Source organism: Ammodytes marinus, assembly GCF_949987685.1.
Source record: "Ammodytes marinus genome assembly, chromosome: 16".
Taxonomy (NCBI): domain Eukaryota; kingdom Metazoa; phylum Chordata; class Actinopteri; order Uranoscopiformes; family Ammodytidae; genus Ammodytes; species Ammodytes marinus.
In genome coordinates this window covers 19,819,140-19,838,601 of record NC_137220.1, presented here as the reverse complement: position 1 = coordinate 19,838,601, position 19,462 = coordinate 19,819,140, and the positions used below count along the sequence as shown (strand labels likewise).

Below are 19,462 nucleotides of genomic sequence, written 5' to 3'. Positions count from 1 at the left end.
AGAAGTCAACAAGGCTTTGTGTGCATGAAAGGGAGTTTGTCTGTTTTTCAGGGTTTACACAGCATGCAGGCCACAGAATAAAGCAAACCGATCAGCATTTAGAGGATCCCGCTCTCTGAGTGCCAGACAGGCGGCCCTGACAGCTCCATTTAATCTAACAAATAACAACCTGCTTACTGGGGCTTTTTCTGAGTAGATTTGTGCAGGGGAAGGATTTTCCGGTGTCACTTTTTAGACATTTATGATACATAGTCTGGTTTATTTTTGTTAGGAACGCATTTTGCCTGCTAACTCTCTGTTGTTTGCTTGTTCCTTGGCGTTGCATCTTTTAACAAGATAAAGAGTATTTAGTCATGGTAGCAGCTAAGCCAGACACAGAAAGGCTTTGAGGTTATACAAATGCACAATGACAAAGCTTACTAAGCAGCACCAAAAAACAAAGTCCAACTGAGGCTGATGGAGAATTGATTGTTTTTGCTGTATTTGGTCACAAAGCAAAATACAATTTTGAGCAGCTGGCGGTGTTATAGGACAAATAGAAGTGATCACCAAGGTATTACAATTCATCCTGAGGATAACATGGAGATCACAACCCAAATTTGAGATACTATTTAACAGGAACCTAAACATTTGAGGGATGTTTCTGGGATCACCAAGGTCTCTAGGATTCATCATCTGGGTTTCATGAATTCTATAAAAAAGAGAGTTGTTGAGGTATATAAGTCTGGACCAAAGCTACAGCCTGAAGGACTAACACACAGCTATCCATATAGCCAGCATCCCTGCGGCCTTCCTGCCCACTTCCTTTCGCCATGGTCAGCGTGGGCCGTATTTTGCAGATCGCTCGCTGAGTCTGGCACTGATGAGGTCATGGCTGCGTGGGCGGCTCGGACCATATGCTGCATAGAGAACTGTGTGTGAAAGTCCTAATCCTCAGCGAAGGCATTAACGCAATGACATATAAAGAGCCACCTGCCTGTCAATCAGGGAAGTGATGTCAGGGGTGGATACATCATGCTGCTTCTGTTTTTTTTGTTTTCCTGGCCTGAGGTTATGTCTTGGAGAATTATACTGTACCTGTTGGTTTTGTTATTTATCCATCTATCTATCTATCTATCTATCTATCTATCTATCTATCTATCTATCTATCTATCTATCTATCTATCTATCTATCTATCTATCTATCTATCTATCTATCTATCTATCTATCTATCTATCTATCTATCTATCTATCTATCTATCTATCTATCTATCTATCTATCTATCTATCTATCTATCTATCTATCTATCTATCTATCTATCTATCTATCTATCTATCTATCTATCTATCTATCTATCTATCTATCTATCTATCTATCTATCTATCTATCTATCTATCTGTCTGTCTGTCTATCTATCTATGCAGATATATTTGTTCCCCACAGGCCACACAATGATATTGTGTTGTGAACCAGTTAATTTATGTGTATGCTTTTAGCTTTATTAGTCTATTCTTCACCCTTTCTTATATTGTGCTATCCAGGCTTGTGATTTATGTTGATCCATGTTGGTCCATTGTCATTGCTTTTTACTTCTAATTGTTAAGCCCTTTGTTCAACTCTGGTTGTTTTAAATGTGCTCTATAAATAAAGTTGATTTGATTTAATTGAACCAAAACGTGAGAATATGACCACATATCATGGCCTTTTACTGTGTTGTAGGAGAACTTACCCCCACACACAGTGGCTTCACTGGGAACGCTGTGTCGCTGTCTGTGGTGCTGAATCGAACACATTTACACATTTACATATTCATGCTGGGACGTCCGACATGTGAGCTTGTTTGAACAACGAAGGACATTAAAGCAACAGACAGTCCCCAAACAACCCATGTGGACTATGTAGTGTCGTCTCTCCTGGTCTGGACCCGGGTCTTTCGCTCCTTCATTCATATGACGAGGCGCTCAGGAGGAGAAGGAGGAGTGGCTAGAGGGAATCCCAGGAAGGGTCTACTCTACATCACAAATATCGCGTTGCTGCTGCCTGTCGCCCTACGTGCAGTCGGTAACCAGTTTAAGGAGGAAGTAATCGGTTGAAGAGCGGGGAAGGGATGAATGAAACGGTACGCCAGTTTCAACTTTAGGCGTTATTGAAGAAGCAGGGGGGAAATGCACTCTCGTAACCCACGGTGATGCGGATGTGACCGGTGTCTACTTCGCGGCGGCAACGACAGCCCGACCGAGGGGCGAGTGCGTCCCATCCACGGTGCAGTAGTACTGATGTGTCCGACAAATAAATCGCTTGGTTGTTTAATTCGTTGCAGACCAAACGCGAAAGAAGCTCGCGTTAGTTTTTGAGGAGATCGCTGTTAAACACCAGAAGAATGATGGGCTCCACGATATCGGCTGGTCCTGCGTGAACTGCACATTGTGTTTCCCGTGATTGTTCAGGCCTCTCCAGCAGTTGTTCTCGGCTGGACAGCAGCAGAGCGTGCACAACAGAACATCTGGCAAAATGTCAAGGATGCTGCGAGACTGAGCGCCCACCGCAGAGACAGCGGCATGAGCAGCGACACGGAGGCTCAGGACACGGGTCAGAACAGTAGTGGGGTTGCTTTCTGAAGAGACATTCTTTTTTGTTCGTTATAACCGGACAGAATGGGACCGATTGACATCTGTGTGTTTTCCTGGGCTTCTTCGACGTGACACTGGACTCCCACTGTGTGTGTGTGTGGCTGGGTGTCTGTGCAGAACCGGAGCTCTGATCAGCATTGAGAGGTCAAAAGATTGTTTCGGTGAAAGGGGTTAGGGGAAATCCCGGCCAGGAGCCCCACTGCCATGGATGACTCGGGGATAATACGGCGCCGAAGGCTGCAGGTGAGTCTGTTTGTGAAGCAGGAGACGAGCTCGTCCTATAATGGGACTCTTGCTATTTACTACAAAAAAAAAATTCTCTATTCTGTCCAGCTCTAGGCCAGAAAGTCACACAACGTGCTGTTTCAGGCTTGCTGTGATGATGTGTTAATGTTATAGCTTCAGCATTTCAAATGGAATCATATAACCATTTCAATGCATATAGTAATGTGTCAGTACACCTGTGCAGATTCTGCCTGAAACTATGGCCTACATCATGGTAGCATATTTATTAGCTCAAATACTGCCACTTAAAATCAATGGAACTAGCTGTCCATGAAGATAAGGCCTTTAGCAATGTAGCAATATTTTTTATTTTGCTGTGATCCAGTGTATAGGCACTCTCCAAACATACATTTTCAATTCTGGGTTTTTTGCTGATTATTTTCTCAAATATTCAATTAGTTATTTTATCTTTTAAAATGTCAGAAAATAGTAAGAGTTGATGAAGTTGATGTCTATAAGGTAGCTTTCTACATTTGGACCAGCAGTTTGGACCAAAGCATTCAGTGTAGGCTACTGAAATGTAAGGAAAGTGGCAAATGCTCACGTTGGAAATGTTGCAAATGTTGCATTTTGCCTTTCACACTGTGGTTAATTGATTATTAATATGGTTGCCCATTAATTTTTTGTCAGAAGGCTAATGGACTAACTAAAACCAGTTGTTTCAGCTCTGACTGCAGTATTACTGTAAAACAATAACACAATATTGTAATCATGATGTTTAAAGGCAAAGCCCGCAAACAGAAAGGCATCCTCACACACTGTATGTTTCCTCATGGGGTTTACACAGTCTGTACCAGGTATAGCAACAAAGTCAGCCCAGTGATATTTAGCTTTGCTGGTACGTTCACCTTTCATCACCGTGCAGCTCATGTTGGGCTGCTTTTAATTTGGCTCATGCTGGCTACACACACTCTCTCTCTCTCTCTCTCTGGCAAGATGTCGGTAATGAATGGCCACTCATGCATACTCTTTATAACACGTTCAAATGACTGTGTTCATGCATTATGAAGCAGCCTGCTTAACTATGGGTCATACACCCCCAGCCGCACTCAAACCTCCTTCCTTCCGTCTTCGTGTGACTCAGTCAAGTGAACTGAGCAGAGATGAGCAGCACCCTGCAGGCCAGGCGGATAACAGTCTCCTGTGGGCACATGTGCATGCAAAATTGTATTTGTGTGTGTGTGTGTGTGTGTGTGTGTGTTTGTGTGTGGTTGTGCATTTTTACTTTTAATCAGCCTTTTGGCTTATCTTTAATATCGTTGATGTATTGCCAACATATAAAAAACAAAAAATGAGCTTGTCAGCGAGTGTTCTGAATTGCACCTCTGTGCTTCTCTGGGGCAAATTGACCGCAGAAGCTGGGATCAGAGAGAGGGAGAGAGGCTATAAATGAGGGAGGCTTAGTGGTGAGGGGTGCTGGTGGTTTCATGTCTCATCATCCCTGCCGCTCAGCTGGAAGCTCTGCGGCTGTGATGTATGACAGGAGCTGCAAGGGGATTAATCATCATATAGTCAGACTCACAAAGTCACTGGCATTTTATACTGTAGATATGGGCAGGCCGGCTTAATGATTAGGTGTATGCTGTGTGTGAGAGAAAGGGTGCGTCTGTATAATTACAATTTAAGGGATATTGGCATTTATTTTTACATGCAGGGAGTATTGTTATCACTGTGTGTGGTTGTGTATGTTTGTGTGTGTGTGTGTGTGTGTGTGTGTGTGTGTGTGTGTGTGTGTGTGTGTGTGTGTGTGTGTGTGTGTGTGTGTGTGTGTGTGTGTGAGAGAGAGAGAGAGAGAGAGAGAGACAGAGAGAGTGACAGTTGGGATGATGGGACCCAGGGGAGTGACAAGGAAGTTGAATTGGAAACGCTGAGCCAATCACACGTCCACACACACACACACACACACACACACACACACACACACACACACGCAAACACACACACACACAAAATCATTCTCTCAGCACCATATGGTGACACACCCCGCTCTCCTGCAATGGGGGTCAGGGGTCACACCCATGATGCATTGCTTCAACATGACTTACATGTAACAAGAACATATTTGTTCCTGCTGCGTTTGTTTCGCTGCTGGCACACCCATACATGTACTGTTTTGAATACAATACAAAGTGTGATGGAAAAATTATTTCCTGTGGGTTTTTTCCAGTCTACTTTAATAATGATCCCTATGGATCTGACATGTGTCTCCTCTTTCTAAAGTCCCAACCTTTATCTTGTGACCCGTTGTCTTTTGGTTATGGAGTCCTGAACTCTGAACGGTGACTGTTTTCTTTGTATTGATCTGACATGTGTCTCCTCTGTCTAAAGTCCCGTCTTATTTTGGTGAGGTGGCGTTATTTTGTTTTCGAGTACCTTAATCATTGATTCTTTTTCCTGCAAGTTGTGGATATATCAAATTTCCATAACACAAAGCAAACATATGGAATTAATAATCCAATATATTCTATATCAGGAAGATATTTGAGAATTCAAATATCCTGAAATTTGAATTCTCACTTTTTGTGTAAGGAAATATAAACTATAGCATAAACATAAATTAACAGACTTTTGAACATATTTGTGTGAAGTATGACTAAGCTTCAGGCATTAAATGAGCAGAAACTGAGAAACCTCAGTCACATGCTCTTTCTTTTTACTATTCTACATACTACAGCTGATTATAAAAAGTATCTAGATAGCATGCAGAAGGCATTCAAATGGGAAATACTTTTACTTATTTATTTTACCAAAACATTGCTTATATCCATTGCCTTGCTTGCTGTGACGTAACTTTCGGTGAGCAGTGGATTGTAGGTCAGAGTCGCCCTGATGTAGAGCATGCTGCATCTAACCACATATATTGTGACATCCTGAATCGTTATTTACCATACTAAATAGCAGGGAATTATGGGTATTCGCACACAGCGCTGGTGTTCTGTGAACACAGCACCACGCATATTAAGCACCAAGTGATAAAATGACAGACTGGGCTGATCAACAGCTAATTAATGGCTAATGGTGGCCAGTCCCAGCTGGTTAACTGCCTATGTGGCTGTTGGAACTGATGAGAGACAATGAACTATGTGTTAAGTAGTGTTGTTTTTGTCAACAAAATGTATGACTAAATATCGTCGTCAACTAACCTTTTTCACGTGACAGTGACGAGACTAGACGAAAATAGTCACAGATAATATTGACTAAGAGAAGACTAAAAAGCTCAAGACATTTAGTCGACAGAAACTTGACTAGACTTATAAGAGTTTAAACGTGACTAAGACTAATAAAAACTCAAATTAAAGTTTGACAAAAAGACTAGACTAAAACTAAAATTAAAACAGGCCGCCAAAAACAACACTACTCCTGTGTTCCCTGCTCTCCTGATACATGCAAAGTCATGTTGAAAAAGTATTCCTTGTTTTCTGAACGAGTAGTAGCCCTGTTTGTGGACGTCTATCCATCAAAACTATGACGTAGGTCCTTAGCAACGGTCATTATACCCCTGTTATTGTAGCTCTAGCATTCAAGCACATTGTTTCTCTTAATTAAACTTGAATGTAATGTACATTTTTTTCTGGCATTGTCATTTGAAGCTATTTTATTTAGGCCTATTTATTTTATATAAATGTACGTCATTAGACAGGAGATTTTGAAACACAAAGAGAAGCTGTCCGAGCTCCACCAGACTGCTGTTCAGGTTGAGGAATCCGGCATTCTTACATGTTTGGTAGCTCAAATAAATATGATGTAAATTCAATCAGAGTGTCTTCCGTGTCTGGTATTGCATGTATTCTTGAGTCTATAAGGTAACAATAATATAATAAGATAAGATAACCTTGTTTGACTTGTGAAATGGGGGACTTAAAGAACATTTTGATTTTGTCTGTACTATACTAGGTAATTGTACTATATTAACTGGGTATAATTGCATTACTAAAAAGACTAAAATACAAAAGTCATTGACTAAGACTAGACTTAAATGTCATCAGCTTTTGTTGACTAAGACTAGACGAAAATAGTCCCAGATCATTCTGACTAAGAGCAGACTAAAAAGCTCAAGACTTTTAGTCAACTGAAACTTGACTAGACTAAAAAGAGTTTAAACGTGACTAAGACTAATAAAAACTAAAATGACAATTTGACACAAAGACTAGACTAAAACTAAACTTAAAACAGGCCGCCAAAAACAACACTAGTGTTAAGTGCAAATTACAGAGCAGAATCAACTATTCACAGCACCTGGAGAACACTAATGTAGAGGGACGCTGAATAAACAAAAAGGAATACAACTTACATCTCTTACATTTTGTAAGTGAAAATTTATCAAAATACTGATGATTAAAAAGACAAAAATCAATTCCGATTTCAGTTTTCACAACACTCACATCTCAAACATAAAATAAATGGCTGCACAAAAATACCGTGCACCAGTCTCAGACAATCTGGTATGCATGTCCACATCCCAATCCATCATGAGCCCCTCTGCCAGCTCTTCCATCTGTCAGACCCCCACCGGTCAGTCAGTCAGTGCAGGGGATGATGTCTTGTGCTGTCACTGTTTCTTGGCAGCACAAGACACTTCCATGATTGATTCCCGTTGTTCGTCTCTGCGCCCACTCCACCACCATTTCTCTCCTCCACAGAATGACAGAGCTGGCCCCCTTGTCCTGATAAAGCAGCAATGTGCTTCACTGGCATGCAGCGTGGCTGATGCAATTTTGCTATTACAGGAGCTTTATGTTGTTGTTGAAATTCCCTTTAGTGCAGGCAAGACACAACACAACAGGACCTTTTTTTAAATAGGTTTGTAAGGAGAGAGAATTCCCTGGACTTTGAAGTCTCGGTTATTAGGCCGGTCTATCTGCAGGTTAGAGACTTAACGGGCCCAACATTAATCTGCATCTATATGCACTTGAGGTGTTCTCAAGGCTAAACGCTCATACATAAACCATAGACACTACATAAGGGGGCACAATAACTCTTGAGTGAGATCATTTGAATATCCTGTGCTTTTTTTTATCTATTTTTTTCTCAAACAAAAAAACAGACTCCCCAGTGCTCCTGTCAGTGTGATTGCCTGAAAATTGGTTTATAAGCTCAAACCTCGACTTAGTCCCCCCAGAGGACGATGTTAAAACCTCGGATAAAAAGAGCAGGGGGGAGCCAAATATGGTGTGGAATTGTGCTGCCTTCTATTCTATGAGTGTTGGGCATGTCATGTTTGTGACTGAGCCTCCCCCGTCTGTTGTCAGTCACCCTTCACCGACGCCAGACTTCATTAGCAAGACCCGGGGAGCATTTAGCTCTAAATCTGGCTACACATATCACTCTGATGGAATTTTTTTGTGTGCTTGTGACGTCGCAAAAATCAGCCGTGCAACAAGCAATTGGGCAATGAGCGTGGCATACTGACACACACTAATTACACCACAGGAGGACTAAGTCTCAGGCTTCAGAAAGTATCATAGAAGCCGGATGTGGAGCGAGGATCATATTTTCTTAATGTCTACTTATGTGTTCCTTTGTGGAAATGCTGAGAGGTAATTTTAGAGGCGGACTGGCAAGCCACAATGGCCACCGGCACAGCCGTGACATGAGTTTGGAACCGACTGGTCTCTTTCTGACCTTTTAACAAATGAAAGTGGAATTGGGGATTATGAGAGGAAATTCACCATGTGATACCGATTACTAAGAAATATAATATGTGAGCGAGGGTGAGAGAGGACTGCTTTAATGGCATTTTTTACTGGGTTAATAAAGGCCATGTCAGTCGGGGATTTAATAATTGAGCCACGGTAGCAAAGGGATATAAAACACAGTCCTTTATATTCATGGCTCCGTTTAGTCCCTCGGTTGTAATTTAGAAATCTTTTCTAGTTAAGCGTGTGCAACCTTGAACCGGGGAAATGCGTCACGTGAGGAAGGGAAGATGGATGAGTCCTATTCATGGATCCTATTCATTATTCCAGGCACCAGTGGTCGGCTTCACTTTGTTTAATGTGCCAACTGCTTTTTTTTTATTGTCTAGACATGCCTGAACATTAAAGAGCCCCTCAGAGGGACAGCAGACAGACAGTGAGCAGATGTTCACAGGTCTGTATTCAGACACACACAAAAATAATGGTGTGACAGTCTGCTCTCTTTCAAAAATAGGTTTAATGAATCGGAATTTTCTTTTTGTAATTTGGTTCTTAATTGACTATTTATGCAAAACGGTCCAGTGGCAAAAAGCCGGGTACTTCCTGAGGACATTAAAACAATGTGCATGTGTAAATAGGCTCCTCTTTATGCTTATTGTTATGTTAGTGTGTACGCTGCACAGGGTCTTAGCCATCATCGAAGACACTGAGGTCAGGTCCTGTGTATTGTTCTGAGTCTTTGAGAGTTGTTCACAATCTAATTGGCCTTAAACTCAAAGTGCAGCTGAGGCTGATCATTGTCGTCAGTTTTGCATGTGTTTTGTCATGAACTAAATAATTGTCCCGCTCATGTTCATGGAGAATACCGCAGATGTCAACCTCACTGTGGCGCTTAAAGAAAAGTCTGTAGGTGATTTACTGACTACCACAGGCAGTATAGGATTCTTTCTGTGGGGAACAACAGGGACTAGATTGTTTAAGCAGCTGCCTGTTGTGCTTACATTGCCATTTCCAGAGCAATGCTGCTAGAATGGCTGATCATAAAAGTCATTAGAAACCTTTAGAAGCCTCAAAGATTTCTAATAATAACAATAAATACACATAGTGAGAATTTATTCTGAAAATTGCAATATATTTTTTTCAGTTCATCATTCAAATTTGACTTTAAAAGTCAAGCATTCGCTATTGATCTAGCTACGTACACGGCAGTATACAGCCAACTGTATATCTGCTGTGTAACGGCACTAACTGTCGGATCTAGTCAAGCCTTGTTTGAATAGTTAAGCCTCCTCATCATTGGGAAGCCTTTCTTGTTGCCTCCTGCTCTGGTGAGCCATCTTCCCCTTAGCTCTGACGGCTCAGGGTCAATTAGCTTGATCAATGAAGGACAAAGTGAAGTGAGATCAATAGGTTGAATATTCTGTTGTCCTTGTAAAGGGGGATTTTCTCTCTGTTAACACATAAGCCCTGCAGACATGCAGTCAGATAGCTGTGTGGCCTCTGATTGAGATTATTATTTTCTCTTCTCCTTATCGGTGCAGTGTTTCTCACTCTATCTGCTATATGCCTCGCAACTCAGCTTTCTAATTGTTATCCGTGACATCGACTTATCCTTGTGGATGGTGACTGGCAGCATAAATACGCTCTGCTGTCACGAAGGTTTGTCCTTGTAATGCAGAGCTTTGAGGCAGCCATACGTATCTTGTGCCTCACAGGAGATCAGTGGCAGCATGTCCACCTGTGTGCGCATGTGTACGCACACACACACACACACACACACACACACACACACATACACACACACGCACACAAACATACACAATCTTCCTCTGAAGGTTAACCTAATAATTACATTGACTGTAGTTAGGAGGCGGTCGATGTGATGCTAACAGTGCCTTAACAATGTTACGCAGCGTGTGACAGGAGAGGGTGTGAAGCGGCTAATGCCTTAATTGCATCTGCTTCTATAACACATAAGAGACACACATTTAGCTGAAGGCCTCGGGCATGAAAGCATAGCAGATCTTCCTCTCTCCCACCCCCATCTCAACCACTACTCCTCCCTTGTTTACACCTTCTCTATCTCAGCTAGGATTTTGTAAAGAGCCAGGCTGTGCTGGCATGAGATCTGGCTCTGCTCACACTGTTTTCATTCGGTGCAGTGAGTGTCTGCTGCTGCTTCAGCCCAATGTTCTCTGTCCATCAGGAAATGGGAGGGAGCGTGGAAGGAAGGAGGGAGAGACAGGGAGTAGATAAGGGGGCCCTGGCTCAAAGCAGTGGCAGAGATGAACATACTGACTGGTATGAAAACAGATATGGTTGGGAAAAAATAATGAACATGCATAAAAGGTTATCCAGGATAAGTTAAAAGGGCCCTCCAGTTCCCAAGAGGCCCAGGGCCTACACCCTGCCCACCCTGCTTTGTTAGGCCTACCGTTGCTTATGTCAAGCTCTCTTACCATGTGTAGTTTACAATGCTAACGGTGGCGGTGCTACCGCTCAAAATTCACCAATGGGTCCTTGTTTTAAGACAGAGGTAGACTAACACACTTCTCTTTTCAAGCCTGAAAACGTAGAACTGTAGCTTGTTAGCTGCAGTAATCAAGCTAACATTCATCCGTTGGTTTAAGATGTTATCTCTTGCTGACTTTTAATGTTTCCAGGCGGACTCCTTTTTAAACAAGAACTCTGTAAACAGGGTCTCCAATATACAGTATCTCACAAAAGTGAGTACACCCCTCACATTTCTTCAAATATTTTATTATATCTTTCCATGGGACAACACTGAAGAAATGACACTTTGATACAATGTAAAGTAGCGTGTGTACAGCTTATATAACTGTGTAAATTTACTGTCGCCTCAAAATAACTCGACACACAGCCATTAATGTCTAAACTGAAGGCAACAAAAGTGAGTACACCCCTGAGTGAAAATGTCCAAATTGGGCCCAAAGTGTCAATATTTTGTGTGGCCACCATTATTTTCCAGCACTACCTTAACCCTCTTGGGCATGGAGTTCACCAGAGCTTCACAGGTTCCCACTGCAACCCTCTTCCACCTATTCATGATGACATCACAGAGCTGGTCGATATTAGAGACCTCGCGCTCCTCCATCTCCCGTTTTAAGAAGCCCCAAAGATGCTCAATAGGGTTTATGGCTGGAGACATGCTTGGCCAGTCCATAACCTTTACCCTGAGCTTCTTTAGCAAGCCACTGGTCGTCTTGGAGGTGTGTTTGGGGTCGTTATCATGTTGCAATACTGCCCTGCGGCCCAGTTTAAGAAGGTTGAGTGCACGTTTTCAGTGTCATACCGAGAGGTTGGCTTTGGAAAATAGACGTATGAATACTGCCAGCATTGCCGCAGGGCTTGAAGTGGTGGGGGGTCAACCTGTCAGTGCTCAGACCATACGCCGCACTTTGCATCATACTGGTCTGCATGGCTGTCGTCCCAGAAGGAAACCTATTCTAAAGATGATGCACAAGAAACCCCACAAAAAGTTTGCTGAAGACAAGCAGACTAAGGACATGGATCACTGCAACCATGTCCTGTGGTCTGATGAGACCAAGATAAACTTATTTGGTTCAGATGGTGTTAAGAGTATGGGGCAGCAACCAGGTGAGGAGTACAAAGACAAGTGTGTCTTGCCTATAGTCAAGCATGGTGGTTGGAGTGTCATGGTCTGGGGCTGCATGAGTGCTGCCAGCACTAGGGATCTACAGTTCATTGAATCTTAACATGTACTGTGACATACTGAAGCAGAACATGATCCCCTCCCTCCGTAAACTGGGCCGCAGGGCAGTACTGCAAAATGATAACGAACCCAAACACACTTCCAAGACGACCACTGGCTTGCTAAACAAGCTGAGGGTAAAGGTTATGGACTGGCCAAGCATGTCCCCAGACCTAAACCCTATTGAGCATCTTTGGGGCTTCTTAAAACAGGAGATGGAGGAGCGCAAGGTCTCCAGTATCCACCAGCTCCGTGATGTTGTCATGAATGAGGGGAAGAGGATTCCAGTGGCAACCTGTGAAGCTCTGGTGAACTCCATGCCCAAGAGGGTTAAGGTAGTACTGGAAAATAATGGTGGCCACACAAAATATTGACACTTTGGGCCCAATTTGGACATTTTAACTCAGGGGTGTACTCACTTTTGTAACCGGCAGTTTAGACATTAATGGCTGTGTGTCGAGTTATTTTGAGGGGACAGTATATTTACACTGTTATATAAGCTGTACACACGCTACTTTACATTGTATCAAAGTGTCATTTATTCAGTGTTGTCCCATGAAAAGATATAATGAAATATTTGAAGAAATGTGAGGGGTGTACTCACTTTTGTGAGATACTGTACATGCTCCAAACATGATATTTAGCTAAAAGCCTGAAGCTGCAACTGAATGGCTGAGGCTAAAAGTTAGCATCTTCAGTAAATGGATGGATTCATGTAGAAGACAGTAAATAAACAAACAGAATTGTTCTTGAGTTGCAGTGTGTCCTATTGCTAGTTTGTTCTGGTATTATAAGTATGATGACGGAAAAATATTAGATGTTGGATAATACTGAATATAATTTTATAATAAAATATTCACATATTCATCTTTAGCTGTTTGGCTTTCAAACTTGAACAAGCAATATGGAGGATGTAGGCCTTCACAATCTGCAGTATTTTTTTCATTTTCAGACAGCATGATTTATCTTTTAGCATTACGAGATAAAAGGCTTTTAGGATCAGGACTAACTGATGTGGCTAGTGGAAATATCACAATAATCTTGGATAGCGGGTTCAGCCTGCAGGTGCAGTCGAACAACCCCAAATCCAATTATCATAAGCTCTGATAGCGCTGTGATAAAATTACAACAATGTTTCTAAATTAATTTGTATGTAACCAAATTATGGCACAGCAAACCTAACACTATATCATATTTTGGCAAAGGAATAGCCCACACTGCACAAAGAGTCTGATACTCTTGGTCAATCTGGGCCCAGCATAATCATTTCATGCAATACTATAGGCTACAGAAAAATAACAATACATCCAAATTAGAATAGCCTAGATTATTTTGATGTCCTAGACAAACTGTCATTTTAACCATAATGTCATTTAAGAGTGTTCCGAATGTAAACCTCCCACTTATTAAAAGCTTGGCAGACTTTCAACAATATAAGAAAGCTTTTTTTCTCACTACCTGATATTATTCAGGGCTTAATTTTTTTCGTCAAATCCCAACATCCTGGAAAACCATCAAAGGGTAGATGCTCCCAACATTTTCTTTAAAGTGGATAAACATATAATAATGTATGCTGTTGCTATAGTCAGGTCTGTAAATGACTTGGTGTTCTTCTATTGCTCATGGGAAAGTGTTCATTTGAATCCTTCTGTACCTGATCTCTATTCTTTTTTCTTTTGTCTTTGTCTTTCTTCCAGAAGGATTTGCCCCTGCCTCGCAAGACCAGCAGGTGAGTGATACCTTCATAACCCCCCCCCCCCCCCCCCCCCCCCCCACACACACACACCCCCCCCCCCCTTCCCCTTCTTGACTTTTCTCTCCACTCTGAGTCGTGGGAGAGTCCGTGTCCCTCCATGAAGAAAAACAATCACACAGGGAGAAGCAAACGAGCACTATTTAGCTTGCTGTGTTGTGGGAGCTTTGGGGGAGGCTGGAGTGGTGCTTGTGGTGCTGAGTGTTTAGTCCTCTTGTGAATGAGGAGCTGGTCAGCTGGAGGGATGATGCTGGGAGTCTGTCGCAGTCTGATTAAGGCCAGCCAGGAGCTCTGGAGGCTGTCCATGGTGCTGAAAGCCATTCGGCCTTTACAGTTGCTCACATTACTAGCTCTTAATCTCCCCTCTTCTCTTTCTATTGCTCAGTTATTACTCCGTCTATGCCGTTTCCATTTCCACCCCTTGGTTTTTCAGCCCTTCTGTACCTATCCCTCTTTTCCCAGGTCCACTATCTGGCACCTTGTTCTATCTCCTTCTCTATCTTACACACTTACACACACGTTTGTCTGGTTGTTAGTTTATCAGTATATTAGCAATTTGCCCGGGCAACATAGTATAGAAGATAAACTACTTACATACACAAAATTAAGCCAGGTATAAAATCACACACACATTCAGTCAAGCATACATTACAGTTAAATTACTGATGGAAAAAAATAAATATGCATTATGGCATCAAAGAACACAATAGTTATGTTGATGTATTTAATGTAAAAATAATAATTAAATTGTACTGCTGTCAGTAACAGTCATACTGTTACATACTTCAAGTAGACTACTTCATCATGGTGATATTTTTGTACTTTTATTTGAATATTCTCTGATCAAACATATTAAAAAAAACAATATGATAAAATTACTTTGTGAAAATGTTTGTTCATGAATCCAATGGGAATGATCAACTGCAGATCCTGTCAGTGTTTTGGTATCTCTCAACTTATTGTTTTGCTTTCCCAACCCACAGGGTTATTGAGTCTTCTTGTTGCTCTTATCACAGCGGTTTCTAGTTTCCTCCTAAAAGCTCTACCTGTACAGCACCAAACTACAAACAGACAGTGCTAGCAACTAGCTGGTGATCATAAGTGGAGCATTTAGTAGCTAAAGGCACGGATATTTCCAAAAATAGAGCCAAAAGATGGCCTACAGACATGACAGTGGCGTCGATCTTCTCACCTAACTCTCTTTTTCTTGTCAAACTATTCCTACAAGTCATAACTCGACGTCATTGTAAAAGAGGGTCACCCCTCAATTGATCTTTCGAGGTTAAATAAAGGAACATGAAAAGTAAAACATCTGAACTCTTCCTCCATCAACGCATGCTGTATTGGTTAATATGAAGATAGTATTTAATAAGACCAACAGCATGTTAACAAGGCTCTTACGGTGTTTCATAATAATCTCTTGCTCCATTGCGTAGCAATAAATCTAAGCGTGTCTGGTTATTTGTGTGTGTGTGTGTGTGTGTGTGTGTGTGTGTGTGTGTGTGTGTGTGTGTGTGTGTGTGTGTGTGTGTGTGTGTGTGTGTGTGTGTGTGTGTGTGTGTGTGTGTGTGTGTGTGTGTGTGTGTGTGTGTGTGTGTGTGTGTGTGTGTGTGTGTGTGTGTGTGTGTGTGTGTGTGTGTGTGTGTGTGTGTGTGTGTGTGTGTGTGTGTGTGTGTGTGTGTGGTCATAGCCCACTACCTCTGTCTCCACCCTCTCTCCTTGTCCCCATTGCCATTGCCATTTCCCTGCCCTATCCATCTGCTCCATGTGGCCCTCTTATCCCGAATCATCACGGGTAATCAAACATGAAATGAAGCCGCACTCCAACTATATTGTTTGTGTGCAGGCCGAGTTCTCCTTTCCCTATCACTGTTTTCTTCCACTTTCCAACAATACTTCCCATTAAGAGACACCATGCCCCTCTCCCTCTCAAAACAGCTTCCATTTGGGCTCAGTCCTTCTCCTTCACATCACGGCCCGTCTCCTCCGTAGGTCGCTATCAGACCCACCATCCATTATAGATGAGCTCAGTGGAGTTGGCTTCACATTCAATCTGCCTACTGCACCTATTCATGGGTAAACACAGCCATTCAGACTATGTGAGCTTTTTCTCTCTCTCCCTCTCTTTGATTCCATTCAACATCTGTTTTGCAGTTACATAACAGAACACATGACCTTGTCCTTTAATCATTTCTTCACTCTCTGCGGAGGTAAATTAACCTTCCCTTTGCTCTATGCCTTAGTCATTCACAGTGTCCTTAGCCCGCAGTGAAAGCTTTCAACTCCCTGTCAGCTTCTTTCAGTGCACAGTTCTTAACTGAAGGCACAGAAAAATAAAGGAAAACACAACCACTAGTAAGTCACAAAATTACACTCTGTGTACCATGGCATCTTAGCCTCGAGGAAACGGCCCACAATCCCCTGCTGCCTTTTGTTGTTCCTCTCTTAAAAACAGACCCACCCTATCTCCCTCCCTCCATCACTCCCTCCTTCCCTCTCTCTCTCCCTTGCTTCTTGGCTACACTTGCCCACAGACACACAGACACCACAGCCCATCTAAAGGTTGCAGGAGCTGCAGTGTGCGTAGCATTGCGATGACATTATCGCAGAGACCTGCTGCTTTTCTGACTGCTCTCCATCACCGCTCAGCTGTTGCTGCTGCTACTGCTCCTGTGGCTCAGAGCTACGCCTAGATACCCGACCTGCGACATGTTCCGACGCACACAAAGGTACAGAGAGAGAGAGAGAGGCGCAGAGACGCAGAGAAGTGTGATGATTTGGTGATTTCTGTGATGTGAGGTCGGTGTGGTTGCACTGGCTTTTTCTGTTCTTTCTTAAATGCCTTCCCCTTTATTTAGTCTTCCCGACGCTAAGTCCTTCTCCCCTTGTGTGAGTGTACGGTGTCTGCAGTGTACATTACAAAGAGTCTCGTATTGTGTGGGACAGTGTGTCTACTAGTGTGTGAGGTCACTGTTTGCATGTGTGCCTGTGTGTCTAACTTGGTTTTAGATGTCTGCTCGGTTCCGCTGAGTGTGCAAGTTGAGACTCTTAGTGATTTTTTTTTGTATATTATACAGCTTCTATGAAGGTCACATGAAAGTAAACTACAGTATATCTAGGGAAATGATCTTTAAATGGATGTTTGCAAATTAACATCATGACATTTATTTTCCACTTTATATTTGGCACACTGGTTGTTGCTTTGTGTTGTCTCTGTGAATGTTGCATTAAGTTGTTTAAAAGGTGCATCGGACAATGACTCGTCAAAGTGACATTTCCGGCAGGTGGACTGATTCACTGTTTGAAGTGATCGATCAGTTGTTGTATGAGCCACAGATGAGTCAGTCAGAACCACAATTTTCAGATGGGACTTTTCTGAAGTCTTATTCGCAGATGATGGAGTATGTATTTCTGTAGTCAGGTGATCAAGTGGGTTTTCTGGGGGGCATTTTCCCACTAACAGTTTAATTGTGTAACACCTCAAATCCTTATTTTCACTGTGGGAAACGGCAAATAAAAAGGGAATTTTCGTGCGGTGATGAATGAAATGTCACATCGTCCCACCTCTTTAATAAAAAATAAATTTATATATTATTTTAATAATAAAAAGCACTCCTTTTCCTCATGCTCATAATTGTAACAATTAATCACACTGATGTCCACAGTCTGAAAATCTGAGCTGACATTCAAACACCCGAGGGTTTCCTATTCGGCGGCTGCAGTAGTGGATGTCGTGCTGAGTCTCTCAGAGTGACATCATTCCCCCCTGCTGATCAGGGATTAAACCAGCTTCTATTACAGCAGAAAACTATCTCTCTCTCTCTCTCTCTCTCTCTCTCTCTCTCTCTCTCTCTCTCTCTCTCTCTCTCTCTCGCTCTCTCTCTACCCCTCCCTCTCTATGTGGCACACCTGAGCCAAGCCAGGCAGATGGAAATAATCAAGAAACTTCAACAGGGGTGGTGGAAACTTAGAGGAATCATGCATGTATGTGTATAAAATACAGAATGGGTCCATGGTGCCTCAAATGACTACTGTGTAATATGTAAAGTTTAAGGCACAGCTAAGAAAGAGAAAAGCAGAAGAGCATGATGAGTGATTAAGATAATGAAAGTGAAGGAGATGGGAAAAAATGAGGTTGTGCAAGAGGTGGAAGGAGGAGAGAGATAAAGTGCAGGGGCCCTGGGGTAATATCTGTCTGCTCCTCCATTAGGGACCAGCTCACTAAGGTTACGTGAGCATGCAATACATGCACACGCTCTCACTTTCTTTCCTCTTCTTTATACTCATTCTGTTTTTCTTTTTCTTTCTTTCTTTCTTTCTTTCTTTCTTTCTTTCTTTCTTTCTTTCTTTCTTTCTTTCTTTCTTTCTTTCTTTCTTTCTTTCTTTCTTTCTTTCTTTCTTTCTTTCTTTCTTTCTTTCTTTCTTTCTTTCTTTCTTTCTGCATTTTTCTATTTGTCAATGCGGAATGAACCAGGCGCAATCATTAATTTTACCACGAGGTAGTCTTCAAGTGCGTATTCATATTTTTAATGTGGCTGTAGAGCATTACGAAAAAGAATTAACATGTAAAAGTTTCATTTAAATTTGGACAGTGGTGTCTTTATTTGTTAGCCGTTACAACCAAACAAAACACAAAAACAAGTGTGTTAGGAAATGATAAAAGCGTTTGTTTGTCTGCTGTAACCGTAATCTGCAAAAGTTAGCAAGTCCGGCTAACTAGCTTAGAAGCATATTTACTTCCAAGACCAAGGGGAATTTATTACTACGTGCATTAGCTTGTGGGGTAACAGGCAGCTCACATAAAAAAAAGACAGATTCACAACTAGCACATCCACTGTGTAGTATTCTCAATGTGGAATGGTGCCGAGTCAGTCTTAACTAGCAGAGTTCAGGCTAACTTTAGCGGCTCTGTCCAACTATGCAAGATAAACTGTAGGCATGCCAAATTTTAGGATTATAAAAATAGAATGACAGTCTAATGCGTGCCCGCCCTCTGATGCTTTGGCTCAGGTGCACTGTGCTGTGGGGCAGACATCTCACATATATACAGACATATTCACACTCAGGTTTGTGTCTGGCGTGCATGCACAAACAGCGTCGCACAACTCACACACTCACGCACGCACACACACACACACACACACACACACACACACACACACACCAAAAGTCATATCCGCATCCTCTGTAACTGTCATTACACTTCACTTAACCAATTATGTGCAAACCAAAGGAGGTCAGTTGGGGAGGCGTAGACACCTGAGTTGGACTGTAGAATATCTCCTATAAGTGCTGAGGCTTCCCCCAAGAGGAGCCCAGGGGTTCAATCTACACAAGCTCATCCAGTAGGTGCTGAATCTCCCATTAACTCAGGATTCAGTGAAGGGCCCTGTGTTTCGTCTCTCCCTCTGAGGTCTACGGCCGCGCGTGTGCGTGCGCGCATA

At 42.3% G+C, this 19,462-nt stretch overlaps 1 protein-coding gene across 1 annotated transcript in view; it reads left to right on the top strand.

The window, feature by feature from the left end:
* Positions 1-2,815: 2,815 nt before the first annotated feature.
* Positions 2,816-19,462, top strand: part of LOC307262287 (microtubule-associated serine/threonine-protein kinase 1-like) — a gene marked incomplete at both ends in the record, with an annotated part of 43,665 nt that continues 27,018 nt past the window's right edge. The window contains 2 exons of the mRNA XM_080043120.1: positions 2,816-2,854; positions 13,963-13,994. Coding sequence (XP_079899246.1) covers positions 2,816-2,854; positions 13,963-13,994 — 71 coding nt within the window. The remainder of the gene's footprint in view (positions 2,855-13,962; positions 13,995-19,462) is intronic.